Raw genomic sequence first — 27001 nt, forward strand, 5'->3', positions numbered from 1 at the left:
ACTTGTTCGTTTATGATTTTTCTAGAAAGCCCTAAAAGTTTGCCAGCCTGCCATTTGAGAGTCTCAGTCTTGGGAGTTAGTTAGGAGGTGACAGTCATTTCTCTCTTGCTGCCTGGAGCTCTCTGGGCTTGCTCCATTGGCCTCCCTGGGGCTCCTGCCTCTTTAGGAATCATGGCTAGGAGGAGAAGCCATCATTTAAAAATGTGCTCACGTCTAGGAAAACAACCAGGCTCACTCAGGCAGCTTTCCTCCTTCCTTTCCAAAGCTGTAGTAAATAATTCTCCCTGCCCCCTCATACTTAATTATAGCACCACCAGCAGCTCTTGGAGGCGGGAGCCAGGCACATCTGCAACGCCCAGAGGAGAGGCTCAGAGTTCTCCCTGCTTGGTAATAAAGCCAGTGGATTAGGAATGATGAGCTTTCTCCACAGGGCAGGGCACTGATGCGAGCGTCTCCTCTGCTTCTCCTGCCCCCTCTCCCATCATGTCTCCTTCCCCCAAGGCTGCCAAGTCTCTCTCCAAGTGCACCACTTGCAAACATCTGCTGACCTCCTGTCATGGTGTTTGGAAAATGAACGGGGAGGCAAAGTCAGGAACTGCTCTGATCGGGTCCTGGGCCTTTACCATTTGGGATCAGAACGTGGCCAATGCCATGCACCAAACACAGGTTAGAAGCACTCTCAGGAGAGCAGGGGGTTGGGGAGAGGAGCGGGATTGAACAGGGCCCACCCCTGACCCTGGAGCCCATCGGTTTTGAGGAAACTGAAACTTCTTCCACATCTCCAGAATCCTTGTCAGCCTCAGCTTTCTCAGGGAATCTAGGGGCACCTCTGATCCGTGTCCCTGAGCCAGGGATGTGAGCATGAGTGGGACACAGGGAGGGGACATGAATCAGGTGGATCAGAACTTGCTCCTCCAAGATTGTAAGTTCCCCGAAGGGTCAGCACATGGCTAATTTGTGTCTATGCTGCCAGGTGCCCTTGGGCCTGATCCATATGTAGAGCTGACTCCCACAAAATGTCTCCGGAACGGAATCGGAGTTTCAGGATCAGTAGGGGCTGTGGCTGTGGTGTGTCACTGGGTCTCCTTCCTAGATGCTTCCCATGTCTTACTCAGCTGCTCAAGATGGCTCAGGGTTTGTCTTTCACTGAGAATTGCCTTTGGAAACAGGAGGTAACTTGCTTAAGATCAAGCACCTTTCTAGAGAACGTCCCTTGTCAACATCTGGTTCAAAAGGAGGCAGAGAAGCCTGGTCCCTGGCCTGAGTGAGAGTGACTGCAAAGGGCCATCCCTGCTTCCGAGCTTCCTATGGGACTAAGTGCAGTCCCTGTTTGAAGCACATTCTATATCATCGTCTCTCTCTGCTCAATTCAGTCTTCCTCGCTCCCCAAGAAACCTCCTACATACAAATTGCCACCTTAGATTCTGTCCAGGAAATCCACAAGAGAAGACGCCATCTTTGTTGATGTTTTCATTGAGAAATCACACCTACACTGCGTGAAGTGGGAGGGATGCATGGTTCAGATGAACTTCGAAAATTCCCTCAGGAGGTTAGACATCAATACTGTGTTTCAGTCCACCACAAGTGTGGACTTTCAGGACCTGGTAATAACCTGCTGCTCCCACAACAGATGGAGAAACGTGCATTCGATATTTTGTACCAGAAGTATTACCTTTAAATGTATCACCTCTGGCCAAGAAAGATGATGAGCTCCCACTGTGAGAGTCACCAGAGCCTGAAGCCTCTGCTCCATCAGCTGACCATTGTGTCAGCTGACGATCGTGACGTAACTTTAAGGACTCCTAGGGCAAAGGGAACTAGGGAGAATGAGGAGCTAAGTGCCTGTCCTTCTAGTTTCCATCCCAGTTTCCCTCCTTCCTTTCCATTTGTAGCTGAGCTCTGAATTTATCCAATTCTATAGAATAGAATTTATCTAATCTACCTGTGAATTTGTCTAAGTTATATAAACTTAGGATGTAACTGTATGTTTTTTAACTACATTATTTTTAATTTAGAAGGTCCAGGACAAAATATGATACAATTCAGTAAATATTTGAAATTGTAAAAAGCATTACGGTAGGACACATATTGCCTGTAATCCCCCTCAGAGTGCTCCTCCTGTCTTGAAACACACTTCTCCCACCACTCTGGCCACTGTCTGACACAGTCCTACGCTGTTGTGGCTGTCTCAGCGTCCCGCATGGATTCAAAATGTTTACCTTTGGTGGTCATTTTAACTTTGGGGAAGGCCCAGAAGCTACGTGGTGTCAGATCTAGGGAATTAGGTGGATGAGGACACAGTGTCATGTTCTGAGGAACCTGCCGTTCCCTTGGAAAGCACCGGGCAGCAACATTTAGCACATTTTTTGATCACAGCCCATAAAATCACTCACAGAAGAGGAATTTCAGAACTGTTTCAGAAAGTGGCCAGGATGATGGGATGATTGTATTTGAAGCCACGGGGAGTATTTTGAGGGGAATACATGGAAATGTATCTTTTACTGTAATAAAAATTTTAAAATTTAAAGCAGTTCTGACATCATGAAGAGTACTGTGCTCTTGTGAGAGCTGTGTGAGCTAAAGTGACTCCATGCTAATAGGCCAGAGACTGTGCTTCTTCATATGCTAGTTGCTAACTTGGTTAACAGCCCACCCAGGGACAAATGGTATGACGAAAGGCGACCATAGAACATTTCCCGCGTAAGCTAAGCAGTGTGTTTGAAATCTTGTCCTCTGGTAGTTCTGTGAATGCCCTGACCTATGTTTGAACTTTTTTCTTTAAAAAAAAACCCTATAAAACTACCTCAATCCCTGAGTACTTGCGCCTCTGAGCCAGCTACTTGGATCTGAGAGTGCCGTCTGGCCAGACTAATAAAGATCTGTTTACCATCTAGCCTGGTGTGTTCCTTCCTGGGTGACTCTCCTTCGTCGGGCTCCGGGAGCCCCGCTTGGTCACAGGACCCAGCATCATGGAGGCCTTTTCACTGTTCACACTCCGCCGAGTGGAAGTGAGACTTTAAGTCTTACGCTTTACTTTCTCTCCATCAATTATAGCCGTGTGTCCCCAGGAAAGTTACTACCTCTCTTTGTGTCCATTTTATCTCAATGGTAAAATTATATTTTGCAGCCCCAAGGCAAAGGATTCCATCCATGTTTTCTCAGGACTCATCTTGCTCTATACTTCTCTTTGTGAAGAGGAGCAGGAGAAATTAATGTATGAAATACAAATCAGTCGCAGAACAATACAGTGTGTAGTGCTTACGACTCCTTACCTAACTGTGGAACTTCTGAGAATCATGACTCAACCTTGGACCAGTTGATACTGGAAGGAAATGAGAATTTGAAGCTCCCCAGCCATTAATGCTCTCCAGAATCAAGGGTTCTACACAAATGCAAAATACTATTAGGACTATTGTGTTTGCTGTAAGAGTAAAAATAGACCCATCATTATTACTTACTTAATCAAATCTGTTTCCTTTTTCCCCTCAAGGAGATAGTTGGAAGATAAATATTTCTCAGGATCTTAAAACCTTAACCATTGCAGTGGTAGCAATTCTAAGGATAAGTCAGCTTACATTCTTTTACAAAGGATCAAAGATATGTGATTTCTATTTCTACCAGCACCCCCCCACCCCCAGGGTGAGAGACTATCATGAATCCCTGTGATGGTTTTCAAGGGTGTGTCAAGTCCTGGTACACACCCACTGCAGGAGGGTTTGCTCAGAGCAAAACTGGAGATTTTTCTTTAGGCATTTTTTTTATTTGAAAGTAGAAGGTAATAGTGTTATTTCTTCTTTCCCCCAAATTTAACCTAAGTAATCAAATAATTAACTGATATAAATCAAAGGAAAAATGCTTCATCCACAAAATTTATAGGTGATCTGTCCTTATATAAATTGTGCCTAATGCTTGGTATTTGAAATGAATTGGAAGCTAAGACTTTGTGTCAAAATTTTGTGTACCTTGTGGAGGAAGAGAGCACATGAATTTCTAAGCTGGCTTTGAGCTTCTGGGGTTTTAGTATTTTTTTCAAAAAGAAGTGTGTGGATTGTGACTAAATTGCTATATCATTGCTCTCTATAATAACTTCACGGGTTCCTTCAGATCTTACTCTTCCCACCATCTATACTTAATTTTTCTGATCTGATTCTACATAGTATAAGGTGTTTACTAATTATGGCTAAATCACCCCATTGAGTCAGATTTAAATGCATTGCTGTGTCATGTCAGAAAAGCACTTTCACTGTACTGTATACCTAAAAAGTACCAGTAAACTTAATGAGGAAAAAAAAAAGAAAAGAACTTGCAGCAATTATAAGTCATTCCCAGCTTCTGCTAACCACCTGAGTTTCAACTATGAGACTAAATCCATTTAAAAAATATCATTTATTATATTATTAAGTCCCATGGACAAAGGTCTGGTTCATTCATTAGCTGAGACAGTGAATTTCAAAGAGTAGAAAGGTTTTCTTTTGCTCTGGTGGTAAGGTGGTGAGAGATTTGAAGTGATTCTGTCACTCAGTGAAAGTAACTTTTATGGGTTATTGAAACACCATGTAACTCCACAAATATGTTCAAGAACAGCACTTTATAGAGCAAAGATAGATCACTACTATGTGGCTGCTATCTAGACAGATGGACACATTTGGAGGATAAAGAAACTAGAAAGACATGACTCCTAAATATAGGACACAAAGACAATAGCATCCATTCTTTCAGACAGGAAAGAAGGAAAATCACCATCAGATGGTAAAAGTTGTAAAAAGAAAAGTTGTAAAATTGGATCAGGCTTAAAAATGATCTTGATAGATACTTATGTGGTCTAGTAAAATTGCTGAAAAAAGAAAATAAGTGCAATTCTTGAATTAAATGTGACTTTTCTCAGAGAATGAAATTCAGGTCATTTTTATTTTATTGCTTGGCTTCCTCTCAACTTGTGTGTGTTGCTCATAGAATGGTATAAATCATTCACATTTTTAAACGGAATTCACTTCAATATAAGAAGGATTCCACAGAACAGTGCAACAAATATTTCAAATAAATCTATTCCCCAGCAAATTTTCAAGTACTTGTAGAGTTAATGGGGGTTTTTGACTGTTGATCATAGTCCACAAGTAGGTTTGTCTTCAAGATTAGCTGATGTTGCTCTGGCAACATCAAAGTTGAATGAATCCCACAGAGGTTTGGGGCACAGAATAACCATTTTTTTTGTTTGTTTGTTTTTTGAGACCGGGTCTCACTATGTAGTTGAGACTGACCTGGAACTCACTATGTAGCCCAGGCTGGTCTCGAACTCACAGTGATCCTCCTGCCTCAGCCACCCGAGTGCTGGGATTACAGGTGTGCTCCATCACACCCGGTTCAAATAACCGTTTTTTACCCTGACAGGGTAATGACAATTTTAGTTTCATTATTTCACACCAGCATTGAGCTTATTTATTCTATCTTCAAATTATTTTAGCTACCTGAATGTTCCATATGCACTATATGTGCTTTAAGGGTGGCACCGTGGCTGTGAGTGATCAGGAACAGACTGCATTGGACTTTAGATATTCAAAGCTTGTTCTTCATGGAATTCTTAGTGAAAAAACTTGGGTGCAATGAAATGGCGTGTGGCTTCCTCTTCCACAATTATGAACATATCGAAAGGGAAGCTACAAAGAAGACTTTACTTCTGCTTCCTGGGTATGTATTTCAGAATAAGGTACAGATATATAAAAGAGAAGAACAGTACTATTTCATGAATTAAACCTTTGAGGAGAAAGAATTAATCATCCAGTCATTTGGCAGTCATTTATTAAGCACCTACTATGTACTCAGATACACGTTATGTAAGGTTATTTCAGAAATAAATGAGATAAATATTGCTTTTTAGCATCTACATGATGATACTCAGCAGTGTGTTAACCTTTAGCATAAAAGGAAATAATAATAAGAGGAAATGATTGGACAAAGAAGAGAATGTCTTCAAAATAGCCCACATCCCTGCATACCGATGAGCAAATATGAACATATTGAAAGCAGCACTTTATGACCTCTTTCTAGTCTTTTTTCTTGCTTTCGCTAAAGCACAAAAATTAATTGCTATAAGGGACAGGCATCATTGAAGTTTCTCTTCTAAAACTAAACCAAAACAAAAGACTACCTTGATTCTTTGTCTTTCTCTTTTTTATTTTGTGTATTGGCAGCAGAGGTTGGTTTCTTTGGCCAAAAAGCTGCCTAGGTAGATCCAGCCCTGGAGCCAATGTGAGCTCAGCTTCCTGTTATTCAGATGCGCACGGTTCCAGGGGCTCTGAGTTCCCTTTCACAAGGCCCCAGACTCTGAGTGAGTGGGGCCAGGGAGTTGTGTAGAGAAGAAAGTGGAGGCTGAGGCATACATGGCTAGAATTAGGAGATCAAGGAGACAGCATATTTCAGAGACCGGGAAGACACTTTATGCCTAAACTCTTGGTTTGTAAGGCATAATTTGAAACAACTGTACAAGAGATAAGAGCCTAAGCCAGCAATTCTTATGGCTACTTAGTCCTTCCTTTTTTCATTCTATATTTTTATTTACTTCTCTTTTTTTCTCTTTGAGCTCATTGGTACTTTTTAAGTATACAGTACAGTTACATTTATCATTGGGATCCTATACCTTTAAATGACAGATCTTGGTTCTCATTTTTTCCCCATACCCCTGCTCTCCCTTCACCTACTCCACCCTCCCCTATTTACAAAGACTTTGTTTCCATTTTTTCCTTTTCTCATTTTTTAAATTTACTTCTCTTTTTGAAATATAACTGAATATGCTTTGGAAAAATAAATTGATAGATCTCAACATTAGTCACATTAATCCATTTGTTTAAGGTCTGGAAACCCACAGGGAAGAATCCTTATGTCACCACTCTTGCACTACTCATAGTCAGTATTTTTGCTCAGGAATAGTTGCCACCATATTTTTCTATTATCAGATGCCCAAATTTCATGACTTTAGGAACATTAGTATACCTAAAAAGTACCAATAAACTCAATTAAAAAAAAGAGCATCAGGCAGGAGAGATGCAGGCCTTAAAGTAACATTTTGGAATGAAGTAATCATTGCTAGCAGTGTGTTTTTCCTTCTTTTATTTTTGTAAAGATTTAAGAGATTTTTGTTTTAATTTTTTTTCCTAGAATGAGTTCATGATCGCCAAGGTGTGATATTTCACCTTGATGAGAAGGCTTCCTTGCTGCCTTCTGTCAGTCTTCATGGTCAAGGCAGGTGTTTTCTTCTACCAGGAACAGGACATTAACTACTGGGACTTTTCTAATGGGTAATTAAGGAGGGACAGACTGCTCAGTGATAATAGGTAATATTTTAAAAGAATGACAAATAACTAACATCACTAGCGCCCAAACTCCATCCTTCTTACCCAACCCATCTCATTTTCTTCCCCTGCAAAAGTGTCACTCTATTCTTCATGAATCAGCATTTTGGAAATCATCTCAAGATGTGGAGAAATGAGACAACACAAGGCTAGCGTTCCAAGTGGTCTCTCTGGCCTAAACATGGGTTTTTTTAGATTCACTCTTCTTCAATTCTCCTTCTCAGCCTAAGCCTGCTAAGTATCTCTTTCCTTCTGACTCTAGATCCATTTATGTGTTTCTTCTCAAATGATCTTGGGGCGATAGCTTTACTCCGTGAGAAGAGAAACCAATGGGACTTTGAAGAAAACACAGAAATAAAAAGACAATAATTGGCCACAAAGGGCAAGATCCTGGGGGCAGATTGAATTGTAAGGAGAAGCAGTATCACAGTGCAGCAGGGTGGTCTTTACCTGAAGACACAGTTGGAACAGTCAAGCTCCTTGCGCTAGCCCCTCGAGGAACCTCCAGGAAATGAGTGGCACAGCCAAGGCCAGGGATATTATCACACAGAAAGGAGGGCTTCTCCCCAAGGGACTGGTGCTGACTTTACGAAACCAGAGTCTGCCTAATGCAACGAATGTGAAGATCAGTGGAGGTGACAGAAGACTGGAAGAAGGGGATTCAGTGAGGAAAGGCAGGGAAGGAGAATACTGAGAGTTTCCTTGTGGCTAAGACGCTACACTTTGCGGAAAATTGGATTTGGGATGTCTGAAGGAGTAGAAAATGAGTCCAGGAGTCCAAAAAGAAGATAGATTGTACATAAAAAGCAGGGATCACGAGCATCAGGTAGGCACCTGGCTCATGAGGTGAATTAGATCAATGTGAGAAAAATGCAAGGTGAGAAGGTAGACTGCGATGGCCTGGTGGCCACAGCTGTGCCTGGATACTGGGGAGTCCACTGACTGTTGTGAGCTGTTCACTTCCTGGAGCCCTCCCTTCTCTATTCACAATATGGGTTATGGAAACCTTCTCAGAGCATGTGAATTAAAAATTGGTTGGTGTCTTTCCATCCATCACGGGCCAAAACATGCTCCAAGGCAACCCAAAGACTCACATAATGACCCAGAAGAGGACAGCCAGGGAAGGAGTGTACCCTGGTTTTTCTCCTTCCCTGGCTCTCTAAAGAAGCCTAGGGTTATTTATGATAAGCAAGACAGAGAAGCAAAGAGTGTCTAGTACACCTTTGCAGGAGATATTTTGGCCATCACAGTATATTAAATGCTGTTACTTCTACCCCCACTACCTGCCCACCTCTCTGCACTGATCAAATTTTATTGTACAGAAGAGGCTGAGAGGCAGGTTTCCGGGGAGAACTCACCCTGGGGTCTCTGTCCAGCTGCTGCTTATGCTGTAGGCTGCGTCTTCTCTTAGCTTTTGAGAGGCCATTGTGATAAAAGTGATACAGGCCTTCCGTGAATGGGAGCTGTGGAGACCAAACAGACACAAGGATGATTAGCTTCTGGTTTAGCCTAAGGACAGGGATTTAGCTGGGGCTGCATGCAGGAACTCCAAGGGCTAAGGTGTGTGTGAGAAAACCATTGGCCTCCCGTTAGACTTAGCCATCTGTTTCCCTGTCTCTGAATTCATTTCTTCAAATCCTTGAATTTTCTTATCTACTGCTCTGTTTGCTTTCCCCTCCCCAAATGCCTTCTATTCTTCCCCCTATTTTTAGTTTCTCTACATGCTTGATTCCTTCTTCTCTTCCACAGATTCTTGTCTTCATATTCATACCCTCATCAAATTCTCTATTCTCTTCTCTTGGGGTAATGCTTATATTTCACGTATCATCTGGTTGCTTCAGGATCAGATTATGACCTTTTCCTGTCTTTGTAACTGGATTGCCCTGCATCATGTGCTCACTCTGATTCCTTAGTGCTTCCTATCAGCCCAGGTACAGTGCAGCCATTTGAATCTAGTGATACCTGTTGGATGACAAGCCATGTTTCCTCTTGACTTCATGAACCTAGGATGCTTGGACTCGGGAATAAGGGTCAGAGTCAGATGGTGTTATGGACTATGTATTCATAGTTGGGGCTTTTCTTGGATGTATGGGTTAAGAGTGGGTATGGGAATATGAGTTAAGAATGTGTGATAACTAAATTAATCCACTGACTGGTTTAGAGTAGTTTGTGGATAATGGGAAGTGCCACCCTGGGCATGGGTGGCACCAACCAACAGATGTGACTGAATGGAATAAAAGGGAAAAGGAGGCTCACTGCTATTGCTTTGCTGCCTCCTGCCTACCCTGCCATTGACTGTTTCCCCTCTGTCATCTCCCTCTTCCCTGCCACCCTACCTTGGAGCCAGTTGACTATGGACTGAAACCTCTACAAACTGTAAGCTAAAATAAAACCTTTCCTTCTTTAACTTGTAGGAATTGTATCTCAGAGATGATAAAATTAACTAAGACAGATGGAGAAGCCACAATAATGAGAGCTTGTCTTTGACACAGGGTCTCTGAGAATCTTAGAGGATCATCATTTTTTCTATGATTCTAGGTGACTTGAAGAACTTTGGCATGAAAGTTGGGATTCTTGAAAGGGGCTCATATTCTGGTACCATCTAACAAGATAGCCTTGGACAAGTCAATTATCTGGGTCTCTTTTTTTCTCCTCTGTATAAATGCAAAGACTACAAGTTCCCAGATCTTTGTCCTTTCTCTGTATATCTTTATACTTGATCAGTTGATTTACTTGAATGTTTGAAAATTACAGGAAAATAGTGTACATATGTACATTTTTTTTTCTGGAAAGAGGACATGTGGTTTTTATGAAATTGTGAAAGGGGTCCTTGAACTAAAGTGTGTCACTATTCAAAGTATGTGTCTTTGAAATTTAAATGTGTGTGTTCCCACTCAGTCTTTGAAAGGAAAGAGAAAGGGATGCAACTGCTTTGAAAGGAAGCTCTCACAAATTAAGTGGGGCTTATTGAGCTTTTTTTTTTCAGCTCAAGCAAGGCTTCAATGTGACAAAAATATTCCTTAAGAAAGATTTATAGTAAATTAGGGGGAAAAAGAAAATCACAAACAACAAAGCAAAAATCCTTCACAGTTTTATTTTAGTAGTATTGGATGCAGCAGGTTATCTTTTTTTGTTTCAGTCCACTCACTCTAAAGAGCAACTCCTATTTTCTTTTTAATAAAATGAGTTAGTTTCAGGTCTTCCTCTCTGGCTAACATGTTTGGATGTTCACACACACAACTACACATAATACATATGGTCATTTAAAATGAGTTTTCACTTATCACTCATATTATCATAAAACTCTATTTTGTATCTCCTTATTTACTATGTAGTATTCTATTATATAATATATACCATGATTGATTTATCAGTTCTATTATTGATGTATATTCAGCTCTTTCATCCTTCCTTCTTCCTTTCCTTCTCTCTTTTTCCTTTCTTTTTCTATCACTCCCTCCATCTTTCCTTCCTTCTTTTCTTCAGTCTTCAGGTAAAGATGGAGGGGCATTTCCTGCACAATAGAGTAAGAACCTCCAAAATTTCCTCTTAAAATTAAATACTGAATAAAATATTGCCAAATCATCTCATCCAGACCTCTGGAAATTAACAAAAAGCTTGCACCATCCTGAGAAGCATTTATTTAAGAAAAACAGTGAAATGTCAATAATAACAGCAAATTTTCTGGGCATTTGAACTTGCCCAATTCCAACCCACTTCTCCCTAGATCTACAGAACTTTTAAAAGCTTACAGTTTCTCTGTTACAGAAACAGAGAAAACCAGCAGGTAACAGACACTTGTGGATTTGGAGCTATTAACAAAATCTCATTTCCAGATAATTTTATGGAAGGTATCTGGTAAAACTCCATTTATAGAGTTGGTTGTTATTGGATCTGACCTAGAGTTTGCTTGATAGGAAAAGCTCTATTTCCAGTGTTTGTTGAAAAGAATGTATGGAAAAATTTTAAAGCATTGCTTCCTAAGACAGCAATACCAATTGAGGAAAATAAGAAGCTGGCCAACAAACTTAAAGCAGACATATAAAGAGTGAGATGTCCACAGAGGGCTTAACAATGTTGCAATATAATTTCAGAAACTTAAAAGATCATACACATATGGAGAGCTGTGAACATAATCAGGAAAAGTCTAAGAAGATCCTAAATTTTCATGTTTGGTCAACCTTGAGACTCTGTGAAGCCAGGCAGGAAAGTCAAAACAAAGCTGCACCTGCCTGAGCACTGAAGGAATGTCTCAAAACAGCCACAGAGCCCATCACCAAAAGGTAAAAAATCCACTTCAATTAAGGTCTTTAAGGACGTCTCTGTCAATCATTAGGTTACCAATTAAGCAAACCAGATTCAATGGAGTTCTATAAAAGTTACAGACTTTAGGGAGCTAGTCCAGAAATGGACAAAACAAACAAGTAAATAGCAACAAAACAGTAAGAACAGCAACATAACAAAATCTAGAAACAGCTGCAATAAACAACAATAAAAAAAATGGTGGGGAGGAATGAATCTGATTTCCAGAGCTGCCAAATTGTAATTATTTAAAAGGGCCAATTTCAGGAACAAATTATAAAACACACAAAGAACAAGAATACGTGGTTCATATACAGGTTATAAAAAAAGCAATAAATAAAAAACACTCTGAAAAGGCCCAGAAGTAGATTTACTAGACAAAGACTTTAAATCAGCTATTTAAAAAATTAATTTTATTGGTACATTTAAGTTATAGAGTATAATGACATTCATCATTGGAAATTTGCACCTTTACATAATTCATCTTGGTTCTTAATTTTTTCCCCATTTCCCTGCCCTCCCTTTAACCCCTCACTCCCTCCCAATCTACAAAGACTTTGTTTCCATTTTTCATTTTCTCATATTAATTCCATGCCATTCTTTCTTTTAAATCAGCTATTAATAATACACTCAAAGAGCTAAATGACTTGGTACATATACATACCATGTACCAAGTCCAAACAAGAAATGTTAACATTATGTACTGCAAGCATGAACAAAAAAGTAGGGAATGAAGGGATGGGGAAAAAGGGAGGAGGGAAGAGACAGGGGATGGAAAAATTAATTAAGATGTGTTCTGTGTATGTACCAATTTCTCACAAGGAATGCAAATGATATGTACTATACACATATGCTAATAAACTGAAATAATAAAAATTTAAAAGAGATATAGTTTTAAATAAACAAAGAGGTAAAGGACACCATATCTAGAAAATTAAAGGACATTTAGAGGATATACTCCTAAGTGAAATACATAAGTCACACATGTGTAAATACCAAATAATTGCTCTGGTGTGAAAAACTGTAATAGTACACAAGATCCTAATGGGATAATTAACAACATGAAATAGGAGGAAAAGGGCTAAAAGGGTAGGGGAAAGGGAATAAGGAAAAAGAAAAAAATATGAGAAAATGAAAAAATGGAAATAAAGTGTTTGTAAGTGAGGAGGGGAGGAGCGGGTGAAGGGAGGGCAGGGACATGGGGAAAAAATGAGAACCAAGACCTGTCATGTAACAGTACAAGATCCCAGCAATGAATGTAACTGTACTGTATACCTAGAATGTACCAATAAAACTCAATAAAAAGAAAAAAAAAAGAATTAAAGGAAAGTGTGAAAATGATGAATCATCAAATAGAAAATATAATGACTTAGAAGCTATTTTTAAAATCCTAGAGGTAAAAAATACAATAACTGAAATGAAAAAATTCTTACTGGGCTTCAGTAGCAGATTTAAGATAGAAGAATCAATAAACACAAACATAGATCAATTGAAATTATCCAATTTGAAAAAAAGAAATGAAGTACAGTGAGAAGAGAAATCCTCAGAGATTTGTGGGAGCCCATAAAGTATATGAACATACAAGCAACACGAGTCTCAGAAGGAGAGAAAGGAGGTAAAAAGACTTTGAAATAATGACTGAAATCATCCCTAATTTCATGAACAGCATTAATATACTTATCTAAAAAGCTCAGCAAAACTAGTAGGATAAATTCAGAGATCTACACACACACACACACACACACACACAACATAATGAAATTGTCAAAAGTCAAAGAATCTTGAAAGCAGCGAGATAAAAAAATATGTGAGAGGCCAGGGATTTAGCTCAGTGGTGCTGCGTCTGCCTTGGAAGCACAAGGTCCTGAGTTCATGGTATTAACAAAAATACATGAGAAATGCTCAGTAAGATTAGCAGCAGACTTCTTACCAGAAGTCTTGTAGGTCAGAATACACTGGGATGATACAGTCCAAGTAAACCAATAATTCTATTAACCAGCCTTCATAAGATAAAGAAAAATATCATACATTCCCAGAAAAACAAAATCTGAGGAAATTCATCAGATCTGCCCTAAAGTCTTACTTTAGACTAAAATGAAAAAACACAAGTCATTCATGCAAATCAAAACGAATAAATAAATAACACCAGTAAAGTTAACAATGAAAGAAAGAATTTCACCAAAAGTTAGAGGAAATAAATAAGTTTTTAGGGAATACTACAAATATATGTGTGCCAACTAGTTAGATTCCAATTTTGGTGAAGTAGACAAATTCCTACGAATACATAAATCTCCACTGGCTCAAGAAGTGATAGAAAACTTGAATAGATCCATGATAAATAAAGAGACTGAATTAGTATCTTAAAAACTTAGTCCCACATCACATCACTGGTAAATTCTAGCAAATATTTAAAGAACGATAACAATCATTCATATACTCATTCAAAAAATAGAAGGGAAAGAAACTTCCCAATGTATTAATTGAAGCTTAGTATTATTACCCTTTCATGATGATCAGATAAAGATATTACAAGAAAATACAACTACAGACTACTATTCTTACAGATGTATAACCAAACTCCTTATAAAAATACTACCAAGTTGAGTTCAGCAACACATAAAAAGTATTACACACCAAATGGGATTACAGAACCAAATGGGATTTAATCCAAGAATTCAAGGTTATTTTAACATCAGAAAATTAATTAATGTTTCTTATAATGATATCAATAAAGGATAAAAGTCACATGTTATATATGCAGAAAAGCATTTGATAAAATACAATGCCCTTTTGTGATAAACATATTTTTTAATAACTAGGAATGGAAATGAACTTCCATAATCTGGCAAAAGCAATTTTTGAAAAGTCCACAGCCAATATTATATTTAATGACTGAAAAAAAGGTTGAAAAACTTCCCCTTAAGATCCGAAAGAGACAAGGCTCTCTGCTCTTGCCACTTCTCCTAGACAGTGTATTGGAGATTTTAGGCTGTTCAGTTAGGCAAGAAATAATAAATGAAATCATCCAGATTGGAAGGGAACAGTAAGGCTGTATTTGCAGAAAATATATGCAGAATTCTTAAACATTTTGTAGTACAAAAAAATCATTTAGCAAGGTTATAGGATCTGAGATTGACATACAAAAATCAGGTATATTCCTATACACAAGCAATGAACACCTTACGAATGGAATTAAGAAAGCAATTGCTTTTGCAATAACTTTAAGTAAATATTATATTCAGGAGTAAATTTTATGAAAAGAGCAAGATTTATATACTCAAAAGTACAAAACATCATTAAAAGAAATATATAAACAAAAACACCATGCATTTTTAACTTGCCAGTTCTCCCCCAACTTATCTACAGATTCTAAATAACTTCTTTAATGAAATCTCAGTTGTTGTTTTTCCTGATCCTAGAATTCAAATGGAAATATGAAGGACCCAGAGTAACTAAAACAATTTTTAATAAGAAGAACAAAATTGGAGAACTCTCAGTTTCTGATTTTTAAACATAATTTAAGGCTACAACAATCAAGATAGTGTTGTACTGGCATAGGAGACATAATTGGGTCAATAAAATAAAACAAAGTGCAGAAGTAATTTATAATGATTTGTGGTCAGTTGATTTTCAAAATGGATGCTGATGAAAGACAAGGTAAAATAATGGTGAATATCCACAATAAAAAGTGAATTTGGATCCCTATTTCATACAACATACAAAATTTAACTTTTTCAAAATAAGATTTATATTCCTAAGTGTAAGCTAAACAACTCTTAGAATAAAATGAAGATGTAAGTCTTTAATACTTTGGTTTAGACAATTCTTTCTAAGCTAGGACCTCAAAAGCACAAGAAACAAATAAAAAAGTATATAAATTAGATTTTATTAAAAAGAAGAATTTGTGGGCCTAGTATTTAGCTCAGTGGTTCCACTGGCTGCCTCACAAGTGCAAGGACCCGAGTTCAATCTCTGGTAACAAAAAAACAAAACAAAACAAAACAAAAAAAGAATTGTTGTGTCTCAAAGGAAATTGTCAAATGAAAAGATGCTCACAGAGTGGGGGAAAATATTTTCACATCATAAGGGACTTATACCAGAATATTTGAAGTCTTATAACTTACAATAAAGTAAAATAACCCAACTTAAAAAATAGGCCTAATATTTGAATAGCCATTTATCCAAAAAGATATACCAATGGCCAATAAACACATGAAAAATGTTCCACATTTTTAGACACTAGGCAAATCAATACCACACAATACCATTTTACACCTACTAGGTTGAGTAAAAACAGCAAACAACAAAAATAAAAAAAACTAGCAAAACAGCAACCCTCTCCAGGAAAGCAGCAAATTTTGTCTAGATGTGAAGGTATTCAAACCCTTGGATATTGCAAGTAGGACAGTACAATGGCATCATTGCCACTTACTTTAAGTGCTAAGCGCGGCCTTTCCATATGACCCAACACTTCCATTTATACTTGCATATTGATGGGTAGTGAAAACATATCTACCCAAAAGCTTGTACCAACATGTTAAAGCAGAATTATTCATAATGGTAAAAGACTAAAACAATCCAAGTGTCTATCAACTAATGACCAGATAAACACAATGGGACAGATACCAATGACAGAGTATTATTTGGAGATAAAAAGGAATTAAATAGTTATTAATACAATAACATGGATAAACTTTGAAAACTTAATGCTAAGTGAAAGAAACCAGACAAAAAAGGTCACATATTGTGATATTTCCTTTATATGATACGTTGAAGAATGGGCAAATCTATAGAGACAGCAAAAAGATTTGTGGTGCTTTTGGTCTGCGAAGGAGAAAGAATGAGGAATGACCAGTAATAGTGATGGGTTTCCTTCAATTGTTGTAAAAAATACTCTGAAATTAGACTGCAATAATGATTGTGCAGATTGTCATTATATTAAAATCCACCAAATTGTACATTTTTTCTCATTGAGTTTATTGGTACATTTTAGGTATACAGTACAGTTACATTCATCATTGGGATCTTGTACCTTTACACGACAGGTCTTGGTTCTCATTTTTTCCCCATAACCTTACCCTCCTTTCACCCCCCTCCACCCTTCCTTATTTATAAAGACTTTATTTCCATTTTTTCATTTTCTCATATTTTGTTTTTTTCCCTTATTTCCTTTAAATTGTACTTTTTTGATTGGAAAATTTTATGATATGTGAATTGTATCTCATTAAGTTGTTCCTAAAACATTCAATGATAAATGAACATTGCTGTAATTGTTACTCTTTGCATAGATGAAAAATTTCCTATATGATATATCCTAGGAATTTGATTACTTAGTCATAGATTAGAAACATTCATAATTTTGAAAAATACCTTAAATAGTAACTTTATATATATTCCAAGAACTACCAAAAAGTGAATAACAATAAAAACATTCATTTTTCTATACACTCTATGACACTGGATTTTCATTTAATGATTGACATCTTAACTTTTGTCAATTTGATAGATAAAGCAAACCAACTTATTCATATTTCTTTAACTATTTTGCACACTGACTTACAAGTATTTTTAACCATTTTAAACATTTAAGTATTTTTCATGTTTATTCCCATTTACGTGTCTTCTTTTTGAATTGCCCATTTTTGTCTCTGGTGCATTTGCCTATTGCATATTTGTTGTTTTTTGTCTTAACCTCGGCCCTGTGTTTGGCACTGGAGAGACAAGGATAACTGTGATACATTTCCAGCCTGCAAGCAGTTCTGAGTACACCAGGAAGGCAGAGTTGCTCATAGCAGCACATTAATGGCATTGCGTGGAGAAGTAGTTTAAGAGCATGAGTTCTAGAGCCAGACCGCCTTACTTTCAATTCTGACTTTTTCTTGTCATAGCCATCCAACCTTTGGCAAGTGGTCTGACCTTTACGGACCTTAATTTCCTTAGGGATGAAACTTTGAAGTTAGAAAAACTAGGTGAGATCACACAGGAGAAGTGCTTGAAATATGTTTGGCACGTAACGAAGACTCAGGAAGTGTTAGCTACTGTTTTTATTTAAAGGATAATGTGCTATAACAGATGTACGGTCAAGGTGTCCTGGAAACCCACAGGACAGATTATTTAAGTCAGAGGGATATCTGGGGAATGTTATATAGAATTTTTTTTAGGGAGGAAAGAACATCCAGGCTCAGAGAATATTTTCCATTTCTACTAAAGTTTATAATTTCATAGTGTTTCCATTTTGAAGAATGTGATGCTTTTGGTAAGATAGTTATGATTCTTTGACAATTCTCATCAGTGTGATGAGGTTCATGATCCCAACTAGAGTCTGGGGAATGTGACTGCTTTGGTTAAAAAAGTATGGTGGATTTGGGTATGCTGATGTGACGTGTAACTCTAGCTACTTGGGAGGCTGAGGCAGGAGGATTTCTAGAGCTTTGGAGTTTAAGCTCAACCTGGGTAACATAGCAAGACCCCATCTCAAACCACTAAAAAGACAAACAACAGAAATGAAAAGTATGGTGGAGGTGATGCCACTTGACTTCTGCCTTACTATGACATGGTCTGAACACTTGTTCTCAAAGTTGTGATGGGTGACTATCTGCCCCCAAGAGGCATATGCAGTGCTTTAGTTGATGATCCCAGATAACCCAGCCTTCACATTAGCCCAGTTCAGTTTCAGAATACATAGATGAAACTTCTAGATAATTCCAGACTCCAGCAATTCATTTCAACCTCTATCCGTGATGTCTTCATTCCTGAGTCTCAAGTCACTGTGACTGATAGACAAACCATTTCCACTGTGCTCTGCCTTAATTTTGATCCCAAATTTATGAATATAATAAAGTGATTGTTGTTTTATACCACTGAACTTTGAGTTGGTTTGCTATTCAGCAATGAATAACAAGGACCAAAGTGCTAACTGAAAAAACAAGTTTATTTCTTCATCTTTCAGGACTATACAGTTTGAAGCTCTACAATATTAGTCTTCTGTTGGTCTTTGGCAACAGCATTATGATGGTTAAGCTTGACTGGGTCAGCTTTGTTGGCTTGGGAGCTGCCCAGGCAATTGGCGAAGCATGTGTCTGGGTGGGTCATGGAGGGAAGACCTGGGGGTCTGTATCTTGCCCCAGCCCCTTTCTCTCTGGCACTGGTCCCTGCTCTTCTTTCCTGTTGCCATATACTAAGCAGCTGTGCTTCACTATGATCTTCCACTATGATGTTCCTGCCTTGAAAATCCACTGACCATGGACTGAATCCTCTGAAACTCTAAGCAAAATTAAACATCTCCTCCTTTAAATTGTGGGTGTAGGGCGTTGCATCCCAGAAACAGGAAGGCAGATTAATACAAGCTTGGAGCTGCTTGATAGGAGCTCTCCAGGGGCATCCTTGGTGGAGGGCTGAGGCCAGATCAACACACACAAGCTGAACTTCAATGGCACAGTCAACTTTGCTAGTGGACTGGTGTGCAAATGAAAATGTTTTAGAACACTGCTGCTTTTGTGATTTAGTTCCTGTTCAATAAGCACATTCTCGAGGGCAAATTTAACATAAATCTTTAATGTGCATTTTCCAGGCTGAATGGTTCTTGAGTAGTTTCTCTTCTGAACCTCACTATATATTTTGAGTAATATTAAGATTTGATATAAAAAATGTGAAGCGGGGAAAAGGAAATGTAGGTGTATGTCTTTTGTGCTCCAAAGACTTATACCTCTGACCACTATCAGGTGATGAGAACTTAGAGTCTTATTTTTTTATAATGGAGAGCACTATAAGTATGAGAATTTTGACACTGAAAAGGATCTTGAGGTTAAGTGCCAGAAACATGATTTACTATTATTCTAGTTTTGTGGTACTGATTTTTAGAAATTAAATTTGAATGGATGCAAAGGGAAAACTTCCTTACATTGGAATTTCAATGAATAAAGATAGAAGTAATGATGGAATCTGGATATCATCATTTAGGAAAGACTGTAGGTAGTAATTATGGCCAGCAAGCATTATCAATGGATGCTGAAATTAATGGATGAAATATGATGATAAACAAAGGGAGACTGTATCTTTTTAGTGAAGAACCCCATCATAGGCCACTTTGATCACGTGATCTATGTTGACCTCACTGTGATGAGATGTCAAAATCAGGTGCCTTGTGATATGATACTCTGAGGACACAATCTCCCTTATGTGATTTTCTTGCCAAGAATACATGCTATGTATTTGATCAGATGGAAACATTAGATCGACCCTTAACTGGCCAGTCCTCTTTAAATTTATCTTATTCATGTGGTTTTTCTATAAAATGGAATACTGCTCAGCCATAAAGAATGAGAAACTAGATTCATTCACAGGAAAATGGATACTTGTTGAGGATATACTCCCTAGTGAAATGAATAAGTCACACATGGGTAAATACTGAATAGCTTCTCTGGTGTGAAAAGCTATAATAGTACATAAGATCCTAATGAGATAACTGACAATATGAAATAGGAAGAAAGGGGCTAAAGGTGTAGGGAAAGTGGGAAGGGTAGGGGAAAGGAAATAAGGGAAAAGAAAAAGTAGGAGAAAATGAAAAAATGGAAATAAAGTATTTGTAAATGGGGAGGGAAGGAGGGGGTGAATGGAGGGCAGGGACAAGGGGAAAAAATGAGAACCAAGACCTGTCATGTAAAGGTACAAGATCCCAATAATGAATGTAAGTGTACTGTATGCCTAAAACGTACCAATAAACTCAATTAAAAAAATAAATTCATCTTGTTCATAAACGACCAAAGACCATATTAACTCTTCCAAATTAGAGGAGACTACAATTAAATACATATAATGCATATCATGAACCTGGGTATTAGATCAGAAAAAAAAGGGTATTAGTGGGACACTTAGAAAATATTGAATAAGGCCTGTAGATTAGTTAATAGAATTTTATCAGTGTTTATTCCTGGCTTTGGTAATTGTGTGGTGGTTGTGTAAGATACTAACTTTAGGGAGGCTGGATTAAGTATAATTGGGAACTCTGTGTGCTGTTTGTTTTAAAATAACCCGCTAAAACTTCAGTAAATATATTATTTATCAACTAATTTTCCACTTAATTTTTTTAAGTGTGCAGTTTGGTGTTGCTAAGTACAGTCACATTGTACGACCATTGTCAATCACCTATTTCTGAGATCACGTCATCATCCCAGGTTAAGATATCCCAGGTCTATACTCATTAGTAATGCTCCCTGGCACCTTCCTTTCTACTTACTGTCTCTGAGTTCAACTACTCTAGATATCTCATACAAATAGAATCATAGAAGACTGTATCTAGCTTTCATGCATTGCTTCTTTTTATTTAGCTTTCATGTTTTATGTGTGTTGTAGCATATGTCATATTTCCATCCTTTATCCTTTTAACGATTGATGGACACGGGTCACTTCTACATTTTGGCCATTGTGAATAATGCTGCTTTGAAAGCCAGTGCATCTGTGTTATTTTTGTAACATTTTAAAATTCTAAAATTATTTCCAGATTACAGGTTAAGCATGTAAAAAAAATCTTTAAATTTGAATATACTCAAGACCACCATGTATTTACTTAGTTTCATGTTACAGGCCCACCACTTCTGATCATATATACCAAGGTCACTCTTCATGGCTATGTCACCTGGGGTGGTTGAGATGCATCTTCTGACTCTGTCTGACTGCTCCATGTCCTGGAGACAGACACTGTGGCTGGGAGTGGAGGGAAGGACTTGCCGAGCTGAGAGGACTCTAGCAAGAAGCCTGGGGTGGCCCCGGTGTCCATCCAGTATCCTTCCTGGAGCATGGCATCGGTCACCTCCCTGCTCTGCATCACGTCCCCCTTTATAATTATGACTGTGACTCCATGAAGTCCTGGCTGCAATTCACAATCAAGACAGGTGGGACTAGCTGTCTATGGGTGACGTCCCCACTCTGTGACCTTGGGACCAGGATCCTGGATTCCTTAGTAAGAGGAGCCATCTTGGCTGTGTACAAAGCGGGCTAAATGGTCTCATGAAGCAAAAATCAGAAACTCTGACCAGATTCCTTTTGGGGAATAAATCTATAAATTGACCTACCACAAACTTAACAAAATGCTAACCTGATTTATGTTTTTGGAGAGGAACCCCATGTCCTTTGTCCACTGAGCATGCTACAAGCAGTTACTTGGGAACATGGGGCAAGTGGGAACCACAACAAATGGGTGGGGGACACATGCACTATGGCCTTACAGTAGGAGGAAGCAGCGGCTGCCTGAAGATGTCAGTATGGTGCTCCTGTGGATATAGCCCTTGACTTCTAAGTGCTAGTGCTACAAAGAGCAAATCCAGATTAAAACCCACGGTCAGTCCCTAAATGCTCATTCAGTGTCCAGGTAAGAAACTCCCAAATAGCAAGCATTTAATATATTTTCAAAAAAAATTTTGTGGTTGAAACACACACACACACACGCACACACACACACACAGAGACACACAGACATTTCTCTTACACCATCACCGTTCCCTTGTTCTCTTAGAGTAAAGCAAGCACAGTTCCAGAAGGAAGGAGAAAAAGTGGGAAAAAGTAATCACAGAAGATTGTCAGCTCCAAAGTCCAAGCTGCTTGACAATATAATAATGCTGTTAACTCAGACTTGCAGAGTTTCTAGACATTCTCATTATATCGCAAAAATATATGAATCCCAGGATTCTTTTCACTGCTTCTTTCTGTCCTTTCTGCTTATTTTCCCACTGATAACCCTGAATTCAGCACCTCCCTGAATGCACACCCTTCCTTCTCTGAGCAGAAGGGAAGCCCAGGGAACCACAGCTGATGATGGGTCCTCATGGGCCCATGGTGTCTGTCTATGGAATGGGTTCAGTCCTCTTAGGAGAGGAGCTGTGTCCACTGCCATCACCTTGTTCTGGGCTTCTGTGTGTTTGCTTTTTTCTCAGGAGAATCCACTGCTTATCACAGATTCTTAAATAAATCCAGCATCTTACATGGTGAAGACTCCCTGGACCAAAACCATTGAATTCTTCTGACTTTCTTTGCTTTTGTCCATGGACATGTTTTTATGGTCAGAGTCAGCCTCAGTTGGGAGTACAATTTGGCAGAACATTAGGAATCACTCTACATATGAAGATTTTTATAATTTTATTTTCAAAAAAAGCTGCTGTCAAGAAGTTGAGGGACTAAAAACTGGGAGATAAGACAAGACAGCAAGGATCTAAAACTGGCTTAGCTGATATAGTAATTGCTTGTTGACTTCATTTTGGGCCTTGAGTTTCAGAGTCAGGGATGGACCCTGCTTTTTCTTGACCTCTCCTAGAGACCATCCCGATTTCGCTTGAATCTGCACAATCTTGTAGGCAGGGGAGGGAAATCTGCAGGAGGTTCAGAAGAGGAAGGAATGGGCAGTGTTGTGTGTGTGTGTGTGTGTGTGTGTGTGTGTGTGTGTGTACTGAGTGCTTAGTCTCATGAAAGCACAGTTATTTGGGAGGGGCAGCACCATAGACCAGGGTCAGACAATGTCTCAATTAAGATTTCAAACAGAATGGAGGTCTCTGGGCCCAGACATAAAGCAAGGAGAAAGTAGAAGAGGCAGGAAGGGACAAACACAGGCATAACTGTTACCTGGCTTGGAACTGTCTCTTGTCCACGCATCCTAGTGTTCCACTTGTTCTCACTCACACCTTTCTTCAAGTGACAGCACATCTCTCTTGAGGCCTAGACCTCAGCTTATACTTCCCAGCTATTTGGATTCCACTGCTTTTTCTGTTTTGCTTTGGAAAATGGAAATGGATGCAAAGTTGGGATGGAGAATGGCCAGCAGGACCACTTCCTCTCTTGCGAAGAGTGTCACCATCTTGTGCCGCTCTCACAGGGGTCAGTTTCAATGCCTCTGTCCTCTGGCTCCTGGGAGAGTCACCAGAAAGCTCAGAGACCAGGATTAAGATGAACATGGGAAACAGGCAAGCCCAAAGATGAGGCTGTGGCTCTGATGGTTGACGAGCTCCAGTTCTCAATAAGGCTCTCCAGTGCCGCAGACAGATGTCAGTTGCATGGAAGACCAGTCATGCATCCTCACACTTGGGTGTTTTCCATACTACCAAAGCTTTTAGTAGCTTAAAAATGTCACCATATACTTAGTTCATAATTTTATGGGTCAGCAATTTAGTTTCAGTGGCTGGTTGTCCAGGTCTTGATTGAAATACCTTCTACATTGGTTGTCAGCTATGGTTCACTGAGCTGGCTCTGCTTTGCAGCACTGGTTGGCTGTTAGCTGCGGCTGTCTCTTTTCATATTGTCTCATCTTCCTGTAGCCTAGACCAAGAGCTCTGTCATGGATGAGGCATGGTGTCTGTAAGTATGGGCAATAATGCAGGAGACTAAATGGAAAAGTCCAGGACTCCTACGTCCCAGGCAAGGAACTAGCATGCCAGCACTTCTGCCAAAGCAAGTGGCCAAAGCAAGTCAGATACCAGCTAGACTCAGAGCAAGGGAGGACTTCAGAGTCATAAGGCAAACACAGGGAGGCCAACAGGGGACATCAATAAAATAGCTTATCACATTTAGAGAGGAGCAGGAGGTCCACACTGGAGATGCCTCACAGACCATTTCCACACATGGGCAGAGGTGTTGGGTGATGCTTTGGAACTCTAAGTTTCAACCCTTCATGGCAGGACACAGAAGTCATTATTTTTGGATCTGCTAGATAAGCTAATTGGTGCACAAGGGAAGCTATCCTCAGTGTGAGGTCTTAACCTATGGTGTTGCCAGTTCCTGGCAGCAAGTAGCTCAAAGAAGAGATGCAGTTATAAATTCACACTGTCATAACATAATAGGATCTTCACAAACATATACACAAACATGAACATAGCATTCAGTCCATCTCATGGGGAGGGATGGCTATTATTATCAGTAAGGGTGGGAGTTATTATCTCCATTTAAAATATGAAGTGACAGAGGTCCAGAGAAGTTCTTGTGAACATAGGTCTGGAAGATTGTGAAAGTCATGCTCTTTTGCCCAGCTTTCACTTTCCCTACAATGTCTTTCCTACACAGGGCTTGCCGCCCTCCAGGTCACTTGGGGGATGAGCACTGTATATCACCTGCTCAGAGATCACCATGAATTTCCCTGGCTGGTGTGGGGACAAGCTGACCTCAGTAGGAATTCTGAAGCTGCTAACAGAGAGGTCTGAGCATCAGCTTCAGGGCAAAGAAAGGAAGAGCAATGTCCAGAGTGATTTCATTTCATTAGCAATAGAATCAACAACAACACACAGAAGAAATATCTATCTTTATCACGAAGTAGAATTTTTTTTTTGTTAAGCAGATTTAACAAAATTACTTCTGCTATCTGGGGAAAAGATGAGAGAGGGCCACAGGGGACAGACCCCATCCCTCCTCATGTAACCAGCCCCCATGGGGCACACTGGAAGTGTCTGGAGGAAATACTGCACCTGCTAGCCTACCCTTAATCTAGAAACAGTCTCACTTGGTGGTGAGTGATCAACTGCTCTGATAACCTGTCTTGTCAAGATCCCTGTCAGTTCTAATAGGGCCAACCTGACCTGTGGCCAAGTGTGTACCTCACACTTTGTAGTAAGAAATCCTTCCTACTTCGAGGAGGACTCATGCACAAGGCTGGTTTTGTATGTGAAATAAGGATCAGGGGAATCTTAAACTGAAAAAGGAAGTTGAGCTACAGACAGATTGCCTAGATCTTCATTGTTCAAAGTTATCCTGGTACGCTGGAAACAATACATTTTTTTAATTGAGTTTATTGGTACATTCCAGGCACACAGTACAGTTACATTCATTATTGGGATCTTGTACCTTTACATGACAGGTCTTGGTTCTCATTTTTTTCCCTTGTCCCTCTCCTTTCCATTTACAAACATTTTATTTTTATTTTTTCATTTTCTCATAGTTTTTTCTTTTCCCTTACTACCTTTCCCCACCCTTCCCACTTTCCCTACACCTTTAGCCCTTTTCTTCCTATTTCACATTGTCAATTATCTCATTAGGATCTTATGTACTATTATAGTTTTTCACACCAGAGAAACTATTCGGTATTTACATATGTGTGACTTATTTATTTCACTTAGGAGTATATCCTCAATATGAAAAGAATGTTTTCTTAGCAGACAGATCTGGGGAAGACTGGTCTGAATACTCCATGGGGACAATACATGTGCTGCTCACTAGTGTTTGACAGTGTATCCATGTCACAAATACTTGTTGAGTCAATTAAAAACTTTAGGCATTGCCAAGTAGTTATGTGACATAATGTGGATGCTGTCTCTGTGGGGATGGTATTCTGTGGGCACTTGTTTCTTCGGGGTCTGAGCAGACAGTGTAAGTACATGAACCACAAATACTACAACGGGGGGAAGTGGGGCCTGTGGAAAACTGGAAGGCACATGCCCCTATTCAAGACAAAGGATCACAAATATTGGGGTGGCCAAGCAAGGCTCAATTTGTGACCCAGTAAGTGATATAGACCATGCTTGTGAGCTCTAAACAGTCTAGGACACTAGCAATCACCTGGCAGAAGGCATTTCATAGGAGGCATGGAGTTGGAAGAAACTCCTGAGAGAACTAGGAGTAGAAATACCCCAAGGTGTTCTAGGGAAAAAATTATTTTCCCTTCAATTACACATTATTAGTGGGACTCTGTTACTTTTGTCTGTCATCAGGCCCAAACTTTCTGGGTCAGCTATGGAAGACAAGAGAGATTCACCACTCCCAAACATCAGCTGTGGGGATTGAGTTATCACTGAATGATAGGGGAGGGGAAGGGATCAGCAGATATCTGAGCTATGAAACTCTGTGCAAGCATCTTCATAAGCAAGCTGCCCTTCCAGCGGAAAACTGCATTTGATTAAGTCAACATTAAACATAGATTGCTAATGGGCTTTATTGGTAACTTGTTAAATTCACAAGATGGATAATAAGGTCAGAGGAAAGGAATATCTATCTATCTATCTATCTATCTATCTATCTATCTATCTATCTATCTTTCCAAATTTGTATACCTGATAGTAATAGTATCAAGGAAAAGTTGCAATATAAGCATAAGTCTCACTGGGGCAAAGTTAGAGACAGCATAGAAGTTGTAAAGGAAGAAAGGAGGTTGACAAGACAGAGAATTGGTTGCACTTTGAAAAGCACAAAAGCTGGAAAACCATGCATCTTCTTAAAATGATGCTGTGTTCTTCATTGACATGGAGAGACTTTCATCATGTAAGGATTTTAAGAAAACAAAATGTCGGGCTGGATGTTTAGCCCAGTGGTTCCTCTGCCTGCTTCAGAAGCCAAGGTTCGATGCCTGGTACCAAAAACAAACCAACCAACAAAACAAAAAAGAAAAC

The 27001-nt window shown here is 39.1% G+C and overlaps 1 protein-coding gene across 1 annotated transcript in view; it reads right to left on the reverse strand.

Annotated features, from left to right (window-relative positions):
* The window catches only part of Pcsk2 (proprotein convertase subtilisin/kexin type 2), a 247448-nt gene that overhangs the window by 203044 nt on the left and 17403 nt on the right, over positions 1-27001 (reverse strand). The window contains exon 2 of the mRNA XM_010634126.2: positions 8705-8809. Within this exon, the coding sequence (XP_010632428.1) occupies positions 8705-8809 (105 nt within the window). The remainder of the gene's footprint in view (positions 1-8704; positions 8810-27001) is intronic.

This window comes from Fukomys damarensis, unplaced genomic scaffold (assembly GCF_012274545.1).
Source record: "Fukomys damarensis isolate Sample0158 unplaced genomic scaffold, DMR_v1.0_HiC HiC_scaffold_7, whole genome shotgun sequence".
NCBI classification, from domain to species: Eukaryota; Metazoa; Chordata; class Mammalia; order Rodentia; family Bathyergidae; genus Fukomys; species Fukomys damarensis.